General features: G+C 36.7%; 4 protein-coding genes and 1 pseudogene across 8 annotated transcripts; 2 read left to right on the top strand and 3 right to left on the bottom strand.

Moving 5' to 3' along the window:
• Window positions 1-1,044: 1,044 nt before the first annotated feature.
• LOC103833539 lies at window positions 1,045-1,697 on the bottom strand (annotated as a pseudogene).
• A 455-nt stretch (window positions 1,698-2,152) lies between these two features.
• LOC103833538 (nudix hydrolase 7) lies at window positions 2,153-15,270 on the bottom strand. Of its 4 annotated transcripts, none has more exons than XM_033276937.1 (11): window positions 13,946-15,270; window positions 13,805-13,870; window positions 13,580-13,720; window positions 13,345-13,422; window positions 11,979-12,029; window positions 11,834-11,868; window positions 11,626-11,737; window positions 5,260-11,548; window positions 4,429-4,962; window positions 4,273-4,342; window positions 2,153-2,394 (listed from the first exon to the last, which is right to left on the bottom strand). In XM_033276937.1, the coding sequence occupies exons 1-8, from the start codon at window positions 14,078-14,080 to the stop codon at window positions 11,327-11,329; spliced, it is 840 nt and encodes a 279-aa protein (XP_033132828.1). In that variant the 5' UTR covers window positions 14,081-15,270; the 3' UTR covers window positions 2,153-2,394; window positions 4,273-4,342; window positions 4,429-4,962; window positions 5,260-11,326. The 4 variants fall into 4 exon arrangements, with proteins under 4 accessions (XP_033132828.1, XP_033132829.1, XP_009107874.1 ...); XM_033276938.1 differs by having other exon boundaries at window positions 4,429-4,922; XM_009109626.2 differs by having other exon boundaries at window positions 5,334-11,548.
• Window positions 5,690-6,836, top strand: LOC108869263. Of its 2 annotated transcripts, XM_033276940.1 has the most exons (4): window positions 5,690-5,872; window positions 6,144-6,338; window positions 6,425-6,562; window positions 6,659-6,836. In XM_033276940.1, exons 2-4 carry the CDS (start codon window positions 6,144-6,146, stop codon window positions 6,758-6,760), a joined length of 435 nt encoding a protein of 144 aa, XP_033132831.1. In that variant the 5' UTR covers window positions 5,690-5,872; the 3' UTR covers window positions 6,761-6,836. The 2 variants fall into 2 exon arrangements, with proteins under 2 accessions (XP_033132831.1, XP_033132830.1); XM_033276939.1 differs by lacking the exon at window positions 5,690-5,872 and having other exon boundaries at window positions 6,076-6,338.
• Window positions 7,108-7,872, top strand: LOC117127503 (glutathione S-transferase T3-like). Its single transcript, XM_033278053.1, has one exon. It carries the CDS (start codon window positions 7,108-7,110, stop codon window positions 7,870-7,872), a length of 765 nt encoding a protein of 254 aa, XP_033133944.1.
• Window positions 15,271-15,676: 406 nt separating the features above from the next.
• LOC103833537 (40S ribosomal protein S16-3-like) lies at window positions 15,677-16,911 on the bottom strand. Its single transcript, XM_009109625.3, has one exon. It carries the CDS (start codon window positions 16,486-16,488, stop codon window positions 15,958-15,960), a length of 531 nt encoding a protein of 176 aa, XP_009107873.1. The 5' UTR covers window positions 16,489-16,911; the 3' UTR covers window positions 15,677-15,957.
• Window positions 16,912-17,696: the final 785 nt, after the last annotated feature.

Here is a 17,696-nt window from a genome sequence, read left to right as displayed (position 1 = left end):
TGTATTCTAATGATTATTTTTTCTCTTTCTAAAATACCAAATTATTATTTTAACTTTCTCTAAAAATAGCGGTTTTCTACTTATAATTTTAACCTATACTTTTAAATTACAAATTTATATTGTTTCTATCACAACTAAAATTTATATTTTCTAATAACCATTGTAAAAAAAAATATTTTTAAAATTTGCCTTGAGCCCCCAAAATTCCTCGCACAGCACTGCTTCGAGGGTATGGAGACACCGATGCGACGGAGAAAGTGGAGGAGTACACTTACTCAAACGTGGTCGGAGACTTGGAGGCACTCATCGACGCCGTGGCCGGTGGAGATGAGGCGGTTTTCGTGGTGGACATGACTGGGGAGCGTTGATTGCGTGGCAGTTGTGTATGTACCGACCGGAGAAAGTCAAGGCTCTGGTCAACATGAGCGTTGCCTTCTCTCCGAGGAACAAAGATTGTGTCCCGATGCCGACGTTTAGACGTGTCTTTGGTGATGACTATTACATCACCACCGGGGTTCGAGGGTTTACAATTGTGAGTACCGCCACCTGGGTTCGAATTTCAGCCACTCGGGAATTAACATTTCGGCACTGTCAGGGACAAAGAACCGACACGTGGCAACACGTAACTAGTCTGGATCACTTCTGTGGAACCAGAATACCTCTGTATAATTCAAAAAAAAAAAAAAAATTACATCTGCAGATTCCAGGTAAAATTACTTAGCCCTAATCTTATTTCATTTGGATCGGCTCGAAAGTAACCGAACAAAATTATATCAAACCAAACCAAACTAACGGCAAATAAGTTCTCGTTCCGGTTAAGAGAGTGTGGTTATGAGTTAATTAGATTAGGCGAAAGAGGAGAAGGAGGATCTTGCGATGCTGAACAACATTAGGTTAAGTTTAAGTCGTGTAATGTAAGTTGTAATCAGATCATGAATGAATGAAACCTAACAACACCAATTAGCTAATTGATAGGCTATTTAGATCGTTTTATCATATAATTTAGGAGGTACTGACATTGATTAGATGAACATTAGAGCATGATTATCCTAAAGCCCCTTCTTGGGTCTCTTAATATTTTTTTAATACTTTTAAGTAGTTAAAGTGAGTTTAAGAGACATAACTAAGAGACCACTACAATTAGCACCTCCAATGCAAGTCTCTTATTTTTGGGGTTTTTAAAAACACTGTAAACACCAGCAAAACTCTAGACATTAGAAAGATAAGCAATGCAGACACACTACCTTCATACCCTTCTAGAGAATTTTGAGCATCCAACAACCTTTCTAGCATTACCCTCGGAGTCAATCTTACAGAGCTGAAACATCAAAGGTTCAATTTTTCAACCAAACATTCATTCGAGAAAAAAAGACGCTTTTAGTAAGCTACGTATATACGGAGAGTCACAGTAGAAGGGACTTACACCAGCACATTCGCCGAGGGTCTTGGCACTTGGAACGGTAAGCAAGTTGATGCTGTGATCAGCACATAGAGCCTTAACAAGCTTGACGTAATCAGGCTGCTAACAGTCTTCAGCCAATACACAGAGCTGAGCAACACGGTTCTCAATAAGCTTAGCGCTTTCGTGGAGACCACGAACAACACCACCATGAGCACGAGCTTTCCTAAGAGTCAACTCCAGTGCTGTCAACAAATCCATATATTGAACTAATCTCAATGATTAGAGATAAGGTAATTTCTCACATCCCAACTCCGGTTCAAAGCAAGACCCCTGAGAAACTAATAACATCAATGGAGGCATTTCTGGAGAATAAACTGCAACCACTCAAAGCTGATTTCCCCAATGTTGATGTGATTGGGCCGTAGTAAACCACACCGCCTCCACTAGAGATGTCAAATGGGCGGGTTGGGCGGGTTTGGGTGTGTCCGAATGGGCTTCATTTTTTGCTGGACATTTTTGGTCGAAGCCCAAATAGAACCATGTCCAAATGAGACCATAACTAAATAAGCCCATGATTTGTTGGGTTATCCATGGACGGCCCATATGCCCACTTAATGTAAAAAACATAATTTCAGTTCTAATGATGCAAAGATTTTTCAATTTTAAAGATGTTAGATACAGTTCAAAAGATTTATAAATATGATATACTTAATCTTTATGTTTTAAACTTCATGTTTCAAAGTTATAAAAAACACAAGATAAGTTCAAAGTTATAAAAGAAAACACACAAGATAAGGTCACAAGATAAGTTCAAAGTGATAAAAAAAACACACAAGTTCACACAACAATGAAAAGTGAAAATACATAAGTTCACAAATCACAAGTTCACAAATCACAATATTGTTTTATAACAAAGAGAGTTTCATTTCTTCACTTGGTCACCACCTTCTTCTTCTTTCTTCCACCACCTTACCAATATTACAGTTGGATCCCTTTTATCATTTTTACCACAATAGTGCAAAGACAAAAAAAAAAAGCATCTTTTAAAAATCCACATAACAACAACACGTCAATCAATTAGTTATACTAGTTGACAAAGCATACAAGAAAACAAACATTACACGAGATGCAAACCATTTCTAATCATAGTTATGTATTAATTAAAGAGAAATTCTTGGGTTCACCCCCTAGGTGAACCTAGAGGTTCACCAACCAATACTGGTTGAGTATTTGATATTTGATATCTTTTAAAAAAGGAAATAAAATTGAATTTCCAAATATGATATAAATTTTTAAAATAAAATAATAAAAATACATAAATATAGTTACAAAAAATAAATAAATAAATATTGTTAAAATGTTAGCAAAATACTAAATCCTATACTCTAAATTTTAAATTCCAAACCCTAAATTATAAACCTTAAATTTTGGATAAACCGTAAACCATTGGAAAATTTTAAACCCTAAATCATACATCAAAACTAAATCTTAATAACACTAAACCCTAAACCTTAATCACTAAACCCTAAACCCTTGGATAAAGCCTGAACCCTTGGATAAATCATAAACTCTAAATCAAAAATATTTAAAATTAAACCCTAGAGTTTATGATTTATTCAAGGGTTCAGAGTTTACCCAAGGATTCATAGTTTACCCAAGGGTTTAGGGTTTAGTGATTAGAATTTAGGGTTTAGTGTTATTAAAATTTAGTTTTTAGTGTATGATTTAGGGTTTAAGATTTTCCAACGTTTAGAGTTTATCCAAAGTTTAAGGTTTAATGTTTAGGATTTAGGGTATAGGGTTTAATATTTTGCTAAAGATTTAACAATATTTATTTATTTATTTTTTGTAACTATTTTTATGTATTTTTATTATTTTATTTTAAAGATATAATCTAATTTGGATATTCAATTTTATTTTCTTTTTTAAAAGATATCAAATTTCAAATAATCAATTACTATTGGTTGGTGAACCTAGAGGTTCACCATAGGGGGTGAACCCAAGTATTTCTCTTAATTAAATAACACAGTTAATCATAGTCATTATCACATACTCTCATTCATTTCCATGTGCATCCGATTATCACATCAACAGCTTATTACTACGTATCTACACATCAACAGCTCAGCCATAGTTCTATTAATTATCTACACATCACATGTACGAGGAGATATCAACCTAAACCAACTTTCGTTTTTCTATTAATTAAACTGCATCAGTTCAAAAATTCAAAAATTATTTATTAGAAGCCAATTCACATAATTATAATTATCATGTAGGTGTAACAACTAGTGACATTAATGCTGGTTTTCTTTATTCTTAGTAGTAAATTCTTGATTCTTCATGGATCAAAACTGTTTCAAAGTAAATTCATTATGAATAAAAGGTTTCAAGAATCATAACAGCAACTACTCTTATTAACAAACCATGTTCAAAATATCAAAAAAGCCATAAATTACGAATGTAATATAGACAACTGAGTTCAGATTCAATGTCATTTTCTAAACTAAGATTTTTAAAGCAACAATTCGGAACACCACATGTGAATATAAACAGTGAGATGACAGCTACTTTTTCTACTAGCAATCACAAAGAATATTGGGAAGAATCCAACTTTGCAATCAGTAACCACTTAGCAATTATCATGTATAAGAAACTCTTATTAGCAATGAAACAGAACGAAAAGCTGAGTAAGGTACACATCACATCAGAGTTCAAATTCAAAAACATCTCCAACAACACATTTTTATTTTATGAACCAATTCATAACATCACAAGTAAAGATACAAAGCTACTCTCTTCCACAGTTATATGCGTAAGCAAATAAGCAAAATTGCATCAAAACTGTTTCTGAGATCAGGAAACAATACCTTCGTGAGAGGTCAACCAAGAGCTGCAACAGCTTCTCGCGAACTTCCTAGCTCCAGACCCGTAAAGCACCTGAAAAGTTCATCGAGAACAATTAACCATTTCATGATTTGTGCGAGAACAAACCGAAATTAAGGAACTAATCAAAGATTTTCAACCTTTAGTTTTGCTTCTGTGCCAGTGCTGACTCGACCCACAACCACAAAAGCTTGTTTCTGGCCATCGAAGGAGAATCGAAGATTCGAAGGAGAACCCGAAGAAGAACAAAGAAGAGGAAGATGAATCGAACACAAGGAAGAGGAATCGAAGATGAGAAAGAAGAATCGAAGAAGACGAGGAAGAAGAATCTCAGAAGAGCTCTCTCTCTGTCTCTCACGAGTCTGAGAAAAAAAAAGATCGTGTTTCCCCAATTCCCAAACCCTAGACATTTAATACTATTGGGCTGCCCATTGTCCAACTGGTTGAGCCCAAATTTGGCCATAGATATAGTTGGGTTCACCCATTTGGACAAAAATTATTTATGGTTCAATATGGGCTTATCCATTTTGGTCCATATCTATTTGGACATGGGCCACCCATTTGACATTACTACCTCCACCATTCTCTTCTTTCCTCTCTTGTGGAATCGATGATGGTGGTGATGACCATGTCCCTGCTATGGACCGATGATGATGGTGGTGATGACCATGTCCCTGCCATTACAAAGACATAAACTGCAACCAGTCAAAGCTGATTTCCCCAAGAAATAATATGAAAAATCAAAACTTTATCGATCAAAAAGAAAACTAAAATAAAACTCAAATCCTCTGTTTTTCCCCAACCAATCCCAATACTTTCAATCGATTCCGTCTTCAAATACAACCGGATCAAATCAAATTACATGAACCAATGATTCAAAAAAAAAAAAAGAACATGCGAGACACAAGCATATCATAGAACAAATGCAACTTTTTGGAAAAAAGTCACAAGCTTTTTAACAATATCACTACCTCAAATCCGAGATCAATCGTTCAGGGAGAGAGAGCAGAACAAAGAGAGAGAAAGTAAAACAGAGCTCACGGACCTCAAAGGGCGGGAAGGGGAAGCACCATCGGAAGAGCTCGACCGGAGCCACCAAGGGAGAGAAAGAGAGACGAGAGAGATAGAGACGTCGCCCTTATGACGCGTGTCCCGTAAGGGACGTCTTAATTAAGCGACTTCTCTTGCATATTAGGTTTTTTCTTTTTTTTTTTTTTAAAAAACCTAAGAGACTGGGTTTAGCACCTCCGATAAGAGCATGCGCATCGACGTATTTAGAAGGGGTCATGGGCTCGGTATCATATGGGCCGAAATTAAAAAAACAAAAATTGATTTAAATGGGTGATCCGGTTCATGGGAGTGAACCCATATGATACGGATTCATGGCACGTATCGAGGAAACAGTGACCACGCGATATCGCGTCGAAGCGGAGAAAAAAAGGGATTCGCGTGAGAGGAATCATTTTCTCTTCTCCTTTCGAAAACTAGGGTTTCTCGTTTTCGGAGGCGATTTCTCGTGCGACGCCGACTGTGGGTGATTTAGTGGTTCTAATCGACGGCGGACTCTCTCCCCGACGAGCTGAGGTCAGTATCGATAACTTTCACGGTTTGATTTAACGGATTTGGGCTCCAAAGCGTTGTCGGTGAATCTAAATCGATTTGGGGGTTTCGAGGGAGGGTTCAAAATTGATATGGGGGTTTTGATTTATTGTTTGAAATCTTCATGCGGGTTCGATTTAGGGTTTGTTTATGGGATTTGAGATCGATTTGGGGGTTTCTAGTTAGGGTTCTTAATCGAGTTTGTGTTTGCGATTTACCGGTGATTTTGTTCTAATCATTTATGTTTCTGGTACAGATGGATCCCGCAGAAGAGATAAGAGAGACAAAAAGGCAAAAGGAGTACATCGATATGGTAGGATTCGTGGCTGATTCCGAAAACGGTATTCCGACGAGGTGTCCCTGTGGTGGCACAATCATTCACGAGGTTCGGGGGAAGGACGACTATGACACTCTTCCTGGGAAGCGTTTCTTCACCTGCAAAAACTACGAGGTAAGCGGTTCTTCTCATTTCACTTATTTGGAATAATAATTTGATTTTCAAACGAGATTCTGATATGTGTTTTTGTTGTAAATAAGGCTGATGGGTTACATTATCGTCAGCCTTGGGTGATAGGTGTCGAGGAGCATATCGAACGTCTCAGTAAGCGTTTGGAGGAGGTTGAGATGGTGATCAAGTGGATGCCGGAGCTCACTAAACAAATTGAGAGACTGGAGGTAAAGCCACTTATTTTTTTTTTAATAATTTTGTCATATTGTTCTTCAGATTTTATTAAGTGACTAACACAATGTCATTGTTGTTTCCATGTCCAGGCAAAGGTTAAAGACCTAACTGTGCAGGTTGATAACCTCAATGGAGAGGTTTACAACCTCTCTGTGCAGGTGGCAGACTTGGAGAAGCTCTGCTTCGACTGAAAAAGAAAAGGTAACACTTAACTACACTGGTAGCTAGGTAGACGTATTGAATGGTCGAGTTTTAAAAAATTAACTACATTGGTAGCTAGGTAGACGTATTAGAGTACAATTGCCGGTTTGGTTGGTTGCGTAATGAATGGTCGACTTTAAAAAAATGATTTGATGTTTATTGAATGCTATCTGTGTAGTACTTGTTGTGTAATTAACTATAATCAATGTTAGGTGGTTAGGGTATGTTTAATTTGCTTGTCCTTTGAAACACAATACTACTTTAAAAACATAAGCAATCCACGCAATCCACATCTGAAAACACAAACCAAAATTTTAAAACTTTAATCGAAAACCAAATGTATCCTTTTTCCCTTAACTCTCCCGGTTTTGTTAACCTCCTCACTTCCCAGAGTAGTCAGCCAATAGATTTAGGGTGTTCAGAGGTTCCTAAACCTGCTGAAAGGCGAAAGTGGACAACGAAAGAAGATGTGGTGCTGATCAGTGCTTGGCTCAACACCAGCAAGGATCCAATCGTGAGTAATGAGCAAAAGGCAGGAGATTTTTGGAAGCGAATAGAGGAGTATGTAAATGCTAGCCCTCTGCTTGTTGGCTCCGTTCCTAGGGAGTGGAGTCAATGTAAGCAGAGGTGGGGAAGGGTGAATGAGCAGGTGTGCAAGTTTGTGGGAAGTCATGAAGCCGCTTTGAAGGAGCAGGCGAGTGGACAAAACGAGAATGATGTCATGAAGGCTGCTCATGACATCTTCTTTAATGACTACCATGCGAAGTTCACACTGGAACATTGTTGGAGAGAGCTTAGGTTTGATCAAAAATGGAGATCACATTCTTTGTCGAGAGAGGGTGCAAAGGAGAAAAGGAAGGAACCGGCAGAGGAGGTGGCTGCGGAGGAAGATGTTAGGCCACCTGGTATTAAGGCTAGCAAAGCATCCAAACAAAAGAAGCACGGGAATGAAGCAGCGTTTGATCAGATTGAGAGCATATTAGCCGCGAAAAATCACATATCCAAACAGAAAATCCTTGACCGTCTGCTAGCAAAAAATGAAGATAAACTTTCTGCTCAAGAAGTGTGTCTAAAAGATAAACTAATCTCTGAAATGCTTTGATTTGGTGAGAGGCTACTTTGTTAATGAATTTTTGAGTAGGTTATTGGTTAATGTGAACTTCTGTTGCTTTAAGTATATTGATTATGATAAATCTGCACCAAATGCTAACAGTATGTATTGCTTTGTAGGTCACGGGTTGCAGGTGGATGCGTGTGGAGGTGGATGCTTGTAAGATAGTCTCGGTTTCTGCTTGTAGGTGTAGGTAATGTCAGGTCACGGGTTGATGCTTGTAGGTGTAGGTTTGATTCACGGGAGAGTGTAGTATTTTGTCTTATGTAGTAAGGAAAAGATCATCAAATTTCATCAACAATGTCTTCCTCATCATCAAGCGATGAAGCAGATAAAGCTTTTGATGAAATGGTCGACGAAGTGGTTGATAATTTCATAGACACAATAGTTGATGGTCAAACCAACAAATCGAAGAGACGAGCTTATATCGAAAGAGACCGAGAACAAGGACACAATCAACTATGGAAAGACTATTTCATGGAAAATCCTACATACCCACCTGAAATGTTTAGGCGGCGTTTCCGAATGAACAAGCCATTGTTCCTTCGCATTGTCGATCGCCTAAGTAGTGAAGTTCCCTACTTTCAGCAAAGGAGAGATGCTTCCGGAAGGTACGGGCTATCTCCACTTCAAAAGTGTACGGCAGCTATACGTATGCTCGCATATGGTCAATCGGGAGACAGAAATGACGAATATCTCCGACTTGGTGATAGTACATCACGTTTATGTTTGGAAAATTTCACTGATGCGATAATACAATTGTTTGGATATGAGTATCTACGAAGCCCTACACCAGAAGATCTTCAACGATTACTCGATGTTGGAGAGGTACGCGGGTTTCCAGGGATGATAGGCAGCATCGACTGTATGCATTGGGAGTGAAAAAACTGCCCAACGGCTTGGAAAGGTCAGTTCACACGGGGTTCAGGAAAGCCGACAATTGTCTTAGAAGCCGTGGCATCACAAGATCTTTGGATATGGCACGCATTTTTCGGCTTACCAGGTACACTCAACGATATCAATGTTCTTGATCGGTCACCTGTTTTTGATGACATCTTACATGGTCGAGCACCTAAAGTTAAGTTCAAGGTCAACAACCACACTTATCGTATGGCCTACTATCTTACTGACGGAATTTATCCAAACTGGTCAACATTTATTCAATCCATCCCACTTCCTCAAGGTCCTAAAGCCGAGAAATTTGCAAAAAAGCAAGAATCCGCCAGAAAAGATGTCGAACGGGCTTTTGGAGTATTGCAGTCGAGGTTTGCAATTGTTAAAAACCCAGCTCTACAATGGGACAAGGAAAAGATAGGAAAGATAATGAGAACTTGTGTCATATTGCACAATATGATTGTAGAGAACGAACGACACGGATACGCTCAAATAAATACTTCTGAGTTCGAATCAGGAGAGTCAAGTAGAAGTTCAAAGGTGACAACCAGAGAAAGTATTCATGCCGGTGATATGTTAGGCATGCGCAGAGAAGTTCGAGATTAAGAGAAGCATGCTCGTTTGAAAGCTGATTTAATGGAAAATATTTGGCAAAAGTTTGGTGATGAAGATGAATAAACTTTGTTTGTTTTTCTATTTCTCAATTTATGTAAGTTATTCTTTTAATGTATTGAATAAATAGTTTTCAAAAATCTAATAATATTTTAAATATTTTATTCTTGTTTTCTGGATAATTTGAAGATTTAAAAAAAAATTAAATATTATTATTTTATTGTTATGAACTCCTTCTTCAGGTTCACCAATGCAGAAAAAAACAAATACAGGTTCATAACTATTCATGGACCCACAAAAAAATATTAAAAAAAACTTGTGAACCAATGCTCATGCTCTAATGATGGTCTTATTCTTAAGAACTATAATATATGCTCTAAATTATTAAAATCAAAATTTTATTTTATTTTACATCCCCTAAAATCTGGGTCAGTCCTGATATAATAACCTACGAGTATATTTTGATAATAAACATATATTTACGATTAATAATTTTTGTTAACAAGAAACCTGGAGAAATAGAAGCAGAGTTCAGAGAGTTGGAAACAGAGAAGGTGTTGAAAAAGTTATTCAACCACAAAACGGCTGGCCCGCTTTACCTCCCCAGATGCAAACTATTCAGGTCTGACTGGTTTCTCCGCCATCATCCCCAAATGCAGCTTTTGCGATTGGTAGGGGTTGACAGCGTTTCAAAACAATCATACAAACTACTACAAATTGTTTTATACCGTTATGAACCTCTTAAAATCAAAAGTTGATTAAAGGTAACGTTTGCGGTTGCGGGTGGAAAACTAAATATAAAATTATTTTAAAATTTTAAAAGTAAAACTTTAAAATAGAAATATTATAAAATATATATATACAAATTTTATATATTAATTTAAATTCACAAACAGTATCATAAATAAACATGATATTATTATAAATCATATTATATTAATAATCATTATATTTTATCACAATAGTATGTTTTATATTTTTATAATATTATAATACTTTAATATTGGTAATTTATTATTAAACCGTTACAATATCTGATAATCAAGTAGTCACAAATATCCTGCAAACGCAACAATTTTTAAACATTGTGTTAATCGTATAAAACACTTGGAAGCGCAACCACTATATCCGTAAACTCATGCATCTGCAAACTTCCGCATCCGCAAACTCCTGCATCCGCAAATTTCCGCATCCGCAACCGCATCGTTTGAACCAGTGAACGAATGGAGCCTTCAAACGCTCAGAAAACGCTGCATCTGCCACAAAACAGTGGTTAACACAAGAAGATCTTGACTATTACGTCAGCAAGTACGAGAAGAAAGGCTTCACTGGAGCAATTAACTACTACCGCAACATTGACCGGTACTTATATACCACCCGGTTCAATAAATATACGATCACAGTTTTGACCAATCGGTCTAAATCCCGGTTTGCTTTTTAAACAGTAACTGGGAGCTGACTGCACCTTGGACCGGTGCTAAGATTGGTGAACCGGTAAAATTCATAGTTGGAGATCAGGATTTGACGTACAATTCACCTGGGATTAGGAATACATTCACGGTGGTGGATTTAAGAGAGACGTACCATTGCTAGATGAAACCGTCGTGCTCAACGGAGTGGGACATTTCCTCCACGAGATCAATCAACACATTCACAGCTTCTTTCAAAAGTTCCTTTAAAATAAAATTATACTTACGTTTTGTAAACTACAATCGTTATTGAAACTATCAAATAAAGCAAGAATATTTGTGTTAGTTCTTTAACAATTCAAATATATAGCATATATATGAACCGGATTAAACCAGAAATAACATGAAGACATAAAGCCGGAGATGTTTTTGAAAGTAATAACTGAAAATAGAGTAGACGACAAAGCCAAATGATACAATGGAAGAAGATAGAAGAAACACAAAATGCTGGAGATGCAACAGAATGTTATTTAAAGAGAAGAGGAGGCTTGGCCACGCGTTGCATTAAGGCTCTTAGCGTGATCAGCATTGCAGTAGACAAAGCTCTTTTTACCAGTTCCTGTTTTAGTTTCCACAGTGGAGAATCCCACATAGTCTTCATCACACTTCTTCTGACAGATGTTAGCCATGATCTTGAACATTTCCTTCTTCTGGTTCCATGGCTGGTCTACATATTCTTTGATCGGCATCCACTGCACAAAAACGATATATACAAGCTCAGGTGACAAGAACTCAGCATTTTCTTGTCCCATCAACAGTGGAAAGTTACCTTAGCTTGCAAGATCTCAGATTTTTGTTCAGTGATTTCGTAGGCGCGTGGACTTAAGACACACAAGAAGAACAGATCCGTTTTCTGTTTCAAGAATGCTTTGTGGCTTTGCCTACAAGTAAAGAAAGAGTGGACCAATGATGAATTAAGATACATCAAATCTTGGCCAGATCAAATGTTTGCCAAGGGAATGAAAACATAAATTTACCTGAAAGACAACACTTCCACAAAATCTGCAACAATCTGATGAAGTAAAAAATATCCAATAAAAAGAAAACAGATTTTAGAATAATGTGGCAAGTAGATAAAGGATCAAATATATGAATTTTCTTTTCTTAAAGCAAGATACATACACCAGTTTCTTCTTCCACTTCCCTAGCTACTCCGGTGCATATATCCTCACCCTGTGGATTTGAAAAGCTCACGTTAAAGACTTGATTAATAATAGACTATCAACACTTCTGGACAATATGCTGAGAGACTTCATAAGCCAACTTACTACATCTGCATCAACATCAATCTTAGACTATATTTGTCATGTCCATGATTCTCGCTAGGATCGCCAGGACAGACTATAGACGACAACATGAACGGTCAATTGGAAAGACTATCAGACAAGCATGTCATGCTCTGAACAAAAAGGTTAAGTTTGGATAGGATGAGACTTAGACCATATCTAATGTATTTTGCTATTTTTGTTCCTAAAGTAGGAAACTCTATAATAGAGGTAGAATTTATTCTAATGTATTTTTCTAAAATATCAATCCTTATTTATAGAGCAAAAAAATAGAGAATTTTTATTTATTTTCTTATTTATAAAGGATAAAATAGCAATCTCTATTTTGGATGAAGAAATAGAGTTGTGTTGGAGATGCTTTTAGCTGAAGAAAAAGTAAGGGAAACCAGAAGATTGAGCTTGACAGAGCTAAGGACTACCTTTGGTTAGCTAAACCAGTTAAACGGAGCGCCGGAAGATTTTTGTTTCTAAGAGAATATGACCAGAAATAGGTTTAGATGTAAGGGATTTTTGAATCTACAATATAGATTTTTAGTTTGAGTTAATTCTGCGTTCGGTTATTTTTAGTTCGAGTTTGGTTATTTCGACTCCTGTTCTGATATTTAGATTTTAAAATATAAAAATTTTTTTTTTTCATTTATTAAGTTTTTGTATTTAAAAATATAACTTTCACTTAATTGACTTTTTATTTTTTTAATAGATTGAGTGATTAATATATTTAGAGGTAACATTTCAAAAATAAATAAACATTAATTTGGTCATTTAAAAAAAAGTTGGATGTAACTTTTGTTAATACATAAAACAAAAAAGCTTGAGATGTATTTTAAGTGAGTATCAAATCATTTGATCTGTACTTATATGTAAATTATATGATTTTAAAATATGTGTAAAAATCAATATAAATATTTTAAATAAAATAAAATATGTAAACTAAAAATATAAAGTTAAGTATACATATGTTCGAATATAACCATTTGGATTTGGATATAACATGTTTGTGTTGGGATATCCAATCTCTCTTAAATTAATGTCCGTTCAGGTATTTTTCTATTTCGTTTCGGATTTTGGTTTGGATTTTTCGGGTTGGATTTGGATACGGGTTTGGGTATCGGGATAAAGTGCCCAGGCCTAATGGGCCTTAAGAGCAATAGATCCTATTTGGGTAATAAAGATGACAGGAAAAAAGAACTGATGTAAATCACCTCGTTGACAACACCAGTAGGCAGCTTCCACACGTTTTTATCTTTGAAATAACCACTCTTTTCCTGGACAACGAGGACCTGCGCTCATTCAATTTGGTTTCATCTCAGTTCAGTCAAAGTAATGTTTTCTTTTTTTCTTTCACAAACGAACATCATTGAGAAAACAATGCGACGGGTGTGAGACATTCTGCATCTTTCCTTCAACCCCTTAGAGATTCAAAGAAGGTTTTATTACCTCTCTAGTGTTTTTGTTGAGGACCAAAGCACCAACACCTACAATATGAGAAGCATTGGCGGGGATTGTATCAGGGGTGTTAGAGATCCATGACACAAGCATCAAGTACTCAGGCTCTGCGTGGTGATATCTAAACCCTTCCTGAAGAAACACAAACAAAGAAACAAAACTCTTACAAAAAAGTCAACAAACAAAACAAAGACAAGATTTATCAAAATCTCTTACACTAACTGCAGGCTCTACAAGATTAGCCAATCCAAGAGGTAGCTTTATCCAAATCCCCCTTTTCCCCTGCAAATTTAAAAACTAACCATTAGTACAATGAAATCCCTAGAGATCTGAAAGTTGTATTGATGATGTAAAGACCTCTTGTCTCCACTGCGAAAGCGAAGCCCTAAGCCTTGCGGTGAAAACCTCAGCATCCATTGGTTCCTCCATAGTTACGGTAACGCCATCGTAATTGTCTGGCTCGCCGATAAGTAGAACAGCTCTAGCATCCATCTCAATCACTCTCGTGGGTGAAGCCGAAGATGCTCTTCTTAGAATCGAAATGAACCGATTGACCAATGGGTCGACGTTAAGGAGAAGACTTTATACAAGAGAACGTGAAGAGTAGACTTTGTTTTTATTAGATAGTTTCCTGAAAATTGTCCTTTTTCTTTATGGATTGCGAGGAAATTTGTTAATATTTTTATAATATGTACAAACAACAGGAACGAAGAAACGCTATATTTTTAATTCTCTGATATATAGGAATTTTCCCGCGAAAATACAATTGTTTGCTTTTGTAGAAATAAATGTTAACCAACCCCCATTTTCTGAGAAAAAAACTTAAATATTCATAAACAAAAAAATAAATGCATTAGGTGGCTGAATAAAATAGATGGTCAAATAAAATATTGTGAATGGATTAGTCTGCAAACTTACTTTTAATAGTGACAATTTGAAAAAATTAACTTGTGATCAACGATCTATTTCACCACGAAAACTATTATATAGCATCAAATCTTCACAAAACTATGATCTCGTACCAGATTTCTCCAAATTTAAAGTTACAAACTTATTTCTCCATGAATCAATAATTCGAAACTTAATTTTTCATAACCTATGGTTTAATCAGTTTAATGTTAATTAACCATCTTATTAATTAACCATTTTAAACCAGCTTAATTAGCCAAATAAAATCCCAATTTTTATCCTAATTACTAGGAGATTAACAATGGCTACAATCCCATGACCAGTGACCAATGATAGATGATGAATCTTCTTTGTTTGGGAATCAATTTTGTTTTGAATTTTTTTTTTTTTGATGAATCATTTCTTTCAGATAAAAATTGGGATTTTATTTGGTTTAGCTGGTTTAAAATGGTTAGTTAACATTAACCGATTAAACCATAGACTATGGGTAGTTAAATTTCAAACTATTGATTAGTGGAGAAAGAAGTCTACAATTTTAAATTTAAGGAGGTTTGGCGAGAAATCGTCTCTATTATCCTTGCATCCAATTGGAAAAGCTAAAATATCATTCTCTAAAATGTATTTTATTTTTAATTATTTTTAATTCTAAAAATTATTAAATTACAGTTTAACCTTAAACCTAATCATTTATATCTGTCAAATAGATCTACTTTTATATTCTCTTTCCTCTTTTTTCTTTCTTCTCTCAGCCGAAATGTCTCTTCTTCAATTTCTTCTTCTTTTCTCTTATTCTCTTCATTCTCCTTTGATTTCTTCTTCTTCTTCTTCTTCTTCTTCTTCTTCTTCTTCTTCTTCTTCTTCTTCTTCTTCTTCTCTTCATTATTTTTTCTTCATGAATATCAAACAACACAATTTCAGTAACCGATTGACAAACAGTGGTGGCTCCATCTGAAGTATCAATCGTCTATGCCTGACATATCCAAAAACGATGTCGCCGGAGAATTCTGGATTTTTATCCGACCTAGGGTTAGATTTGTTCTTATATTTTTCAATGTTTTGATTTCAACTACAGATCTAAATAGCTAAGTATTATATGTTTTAGATTTAAATCTAGAATTAGAATTATGTATTTATCCCTTCTGATTATTGGATCTATGAATTTTGTATCTATATACTATACTAAAAGGTAAATAAGCTCAATGCTTAAGGCATCCACATCAGATTAAATAATCAGCCAATTAGAGAGTTTGGTTTTGCCATGTCACCATCGATTTTGATTAAAGAAGAGTGAAACCGGGTCTTCGCGTGGGCTTTCAAATTATGTTATGGCCCAAAATTAAACATAAAACGCCTACACCTATGTTCAGTCGTCAACTCCGTCTCTTCCGCTTCGTTTCAACAAATCATAAACTCTGTCTAGCCGTTACTGCGACCCTTACTTCGTCGATCAATGATGTTCTTTAATCTTTACTCACTTCGTTCCACCTCCCATTGGTACCACGACCACCAAACTTCTTCGGCTCGCACCTCATTGGATCCGCCACAAGCAGCGTCCTATCATACCTAATCAGAATATCCTTCACCTCCTTCTTCGACTGCTCATCCACGTACTTCTGGTAGAACGCCACGAGAGCTTTAGCGAGACTCTGACGGATGGTGTAAACCTGGGAAGTGTGACCACCACCCTTGACGCGGATCCTCATGTCCACGCTTGCGAAACGGTGCTTCCCGAGGAGAAGGACCGGCTCGAAGATCTTGAACCGGAGGATCTCGGGGTTGAAGAGCTCGATCGGGCAGCCGTTGAGCTTGATCAGACCGCATCCGCGTTTGCAGTGGGTGACAGCCACCGCTGTCTTCTTCCTTCCGAAGCATTGCACAGATTCAGCAGCTGGTTTGGTCGCCATGGTTAGGGGGTGATTCTCCCACACCTCTGTTCTCACCGTCATTGACGCTATCCGACTCTCTCTATTCACATGCTCTTCATATGGCATCAAGTTAGCTTGATGTCTACTTTTAGATTTTCATTGCTTTTCAAAATATATGTGTTGATTTCCACTTAACGTTATGTTGCCGTGCCGTTTGGTCAATCAGTTTTCCTGACGTGTTTAAAAAACACGTCACCTTGCCGTCAGTTCAATATCATCCCCGCATGTTTTTATGGACTACTATATCCAACCCACCATTGGCTACTTCAACTGGTTAGTGTTTGTAGAGCCAGAATGCTTATAATTGCCAACTCCAAGTAATATTCTAATTCAGCCTCTCTTTTGTGACTCTGACCAATATTATATTTGTATATTGTCTCAGGTTGGGTTCTAACCCAGAGATTGAAAAGCTGGTGAATCCAGAGGAGGTTACTAACGCTGCGATAGAGACAGCTGGACAAATCTATGCTTACATCAAAAAGAAATTCGCTAGGGTAAAATTACAGCTCTAGATAACTCACTCGGAAACAGAGGCCTATTTATGTAGATCACTTGCATTTGTCCCATTGCAGGAAGGTCTTTCAAATGCGTATCCACAATTGATGATATGCAGCGAGCCAGCGACTTCTTGGTATTATATTGCCTGCAGCGACTGTAAAACTAAGGCCACCAGAGAACCTTCTTCGTTGTTGTGCCCAAAGTTTGGCAACATTAACGTATCCGGGGAGCAAAGTATGAACTCTAACCTCTAATAGTTTCAGGGAGACTGTTGTGACATGGATCCTCCATTTTTGGGAAGCATGGAACCTGAAGAAGGGTGGAGAGGAGAGCTTATGGGGTGGACATATTATATTAAATGAGAAGATATTTGTTCACATCTGAATCTATGTGCTTCATACCTAGATGAGAAGGTTCGTTCTGTTTTTGTTTTTATACTACTCGAGTCTTCTACTTATGTCCTGAATCTGACTATACATGTGCAAAGACAGGAAGACAATGAAAGATATCTACACAGATGTAGCTGATCAAGTAGGTATGGAAAGTACAAGTTCGTTTTCCACGAAGACCATAGATGAGATATGTGATGTTACGTGTAGCATTGAAGAATTACGTGTAACATTGAAGAATTACAATGGTATTCAGATTAGTCAAGCTAACAACAAGGGGTCTGAGACATATGTTATTGGTGTGTGTTGCTATGAGTTGATTAAGAAGTATCAGGTTGGTGAAGATGAGCTCTAAGATTAGTAGACCGGTTTCCTTATCAATGTTAT

Source organism: Brassica rapa, chromosome A08, assembly GCF_000309985.2.
Source record: "Brassica rapa cultivar Chiifu-401-42 chromosome A08, CAAS_Brap_v3.01, whole genome shotgun sequence".
In the NCBI taxonomy this organism is placed as follows: Eukaryota; Viridiplantae; Streptophyta; class Magnoliopsida; order Brassicales; family Brassicaceae; genus Brassica; species Brassica rapa.
The sequence above is the reverse complement of the archived record's forward strand: the minus strand, read 5'-3'. Positions and strand labels throughout refer to the sequence as shown.

Bases quoted from the DNA above. Each gene is read 5' to 3' on its own strand.
- LOC108869263 (XM_033276939.1), top strand. From the start codon at position 6,129: ATGTTTCTGGTACAGATGGATCCCGCAGAAGAGATAAGAGAGACAAAA. The intron at 6,339-6,424 runs GTAAGCGGTTCT...GTTGTAAATAAG, and splicing joins TCACCTGCAAAAACTACGAG to GCTGATGGGTTACATTATCG. The intron at 6,563-6,658 runs GTAAAGCCACTT...TTCCATGTCCAG, and splicing joins AACAAATTGAGAGACTGGAG to GCAAAGGTTAAAGACCTAAC.
- LOC117127503 (XM_033278053.1), top strand. From the start codon at position 7,108: ATGTATCCTTTTTCCCTTAACTCTCCCGGTTTTGTTAACCTCCTCACT.
- LOC103833538 (XM_033276937.1), bottom strand. From the start codon at position 14,080: ATGGATGCTAGAGCTGTTCTACTTATCGGCGAGCCAGACAATTACGAT. The intron at 11,869-11,978 runs GTATGTATCTTG...TTACTTCATCAG, and splicing joins AAGTGGAAGAAGAAACTGGT to ATTGTTGCAGATTTTGTGGA. The intron at 11,549-11,625 runs GTAACTTTCCAC...GTTTTTGTGCAG, and splicing joins CTGAGATCTTGCAAGCTAAG to TGGATGCCGATCAAAGAATA.
- LOC103833537 (XM_009109625.3), bottom strand. From the start codon at position 16,488: ATGCCATATGAAGAGCATGTGAATAGAGAGAGTCGGATAGCGTCAATG.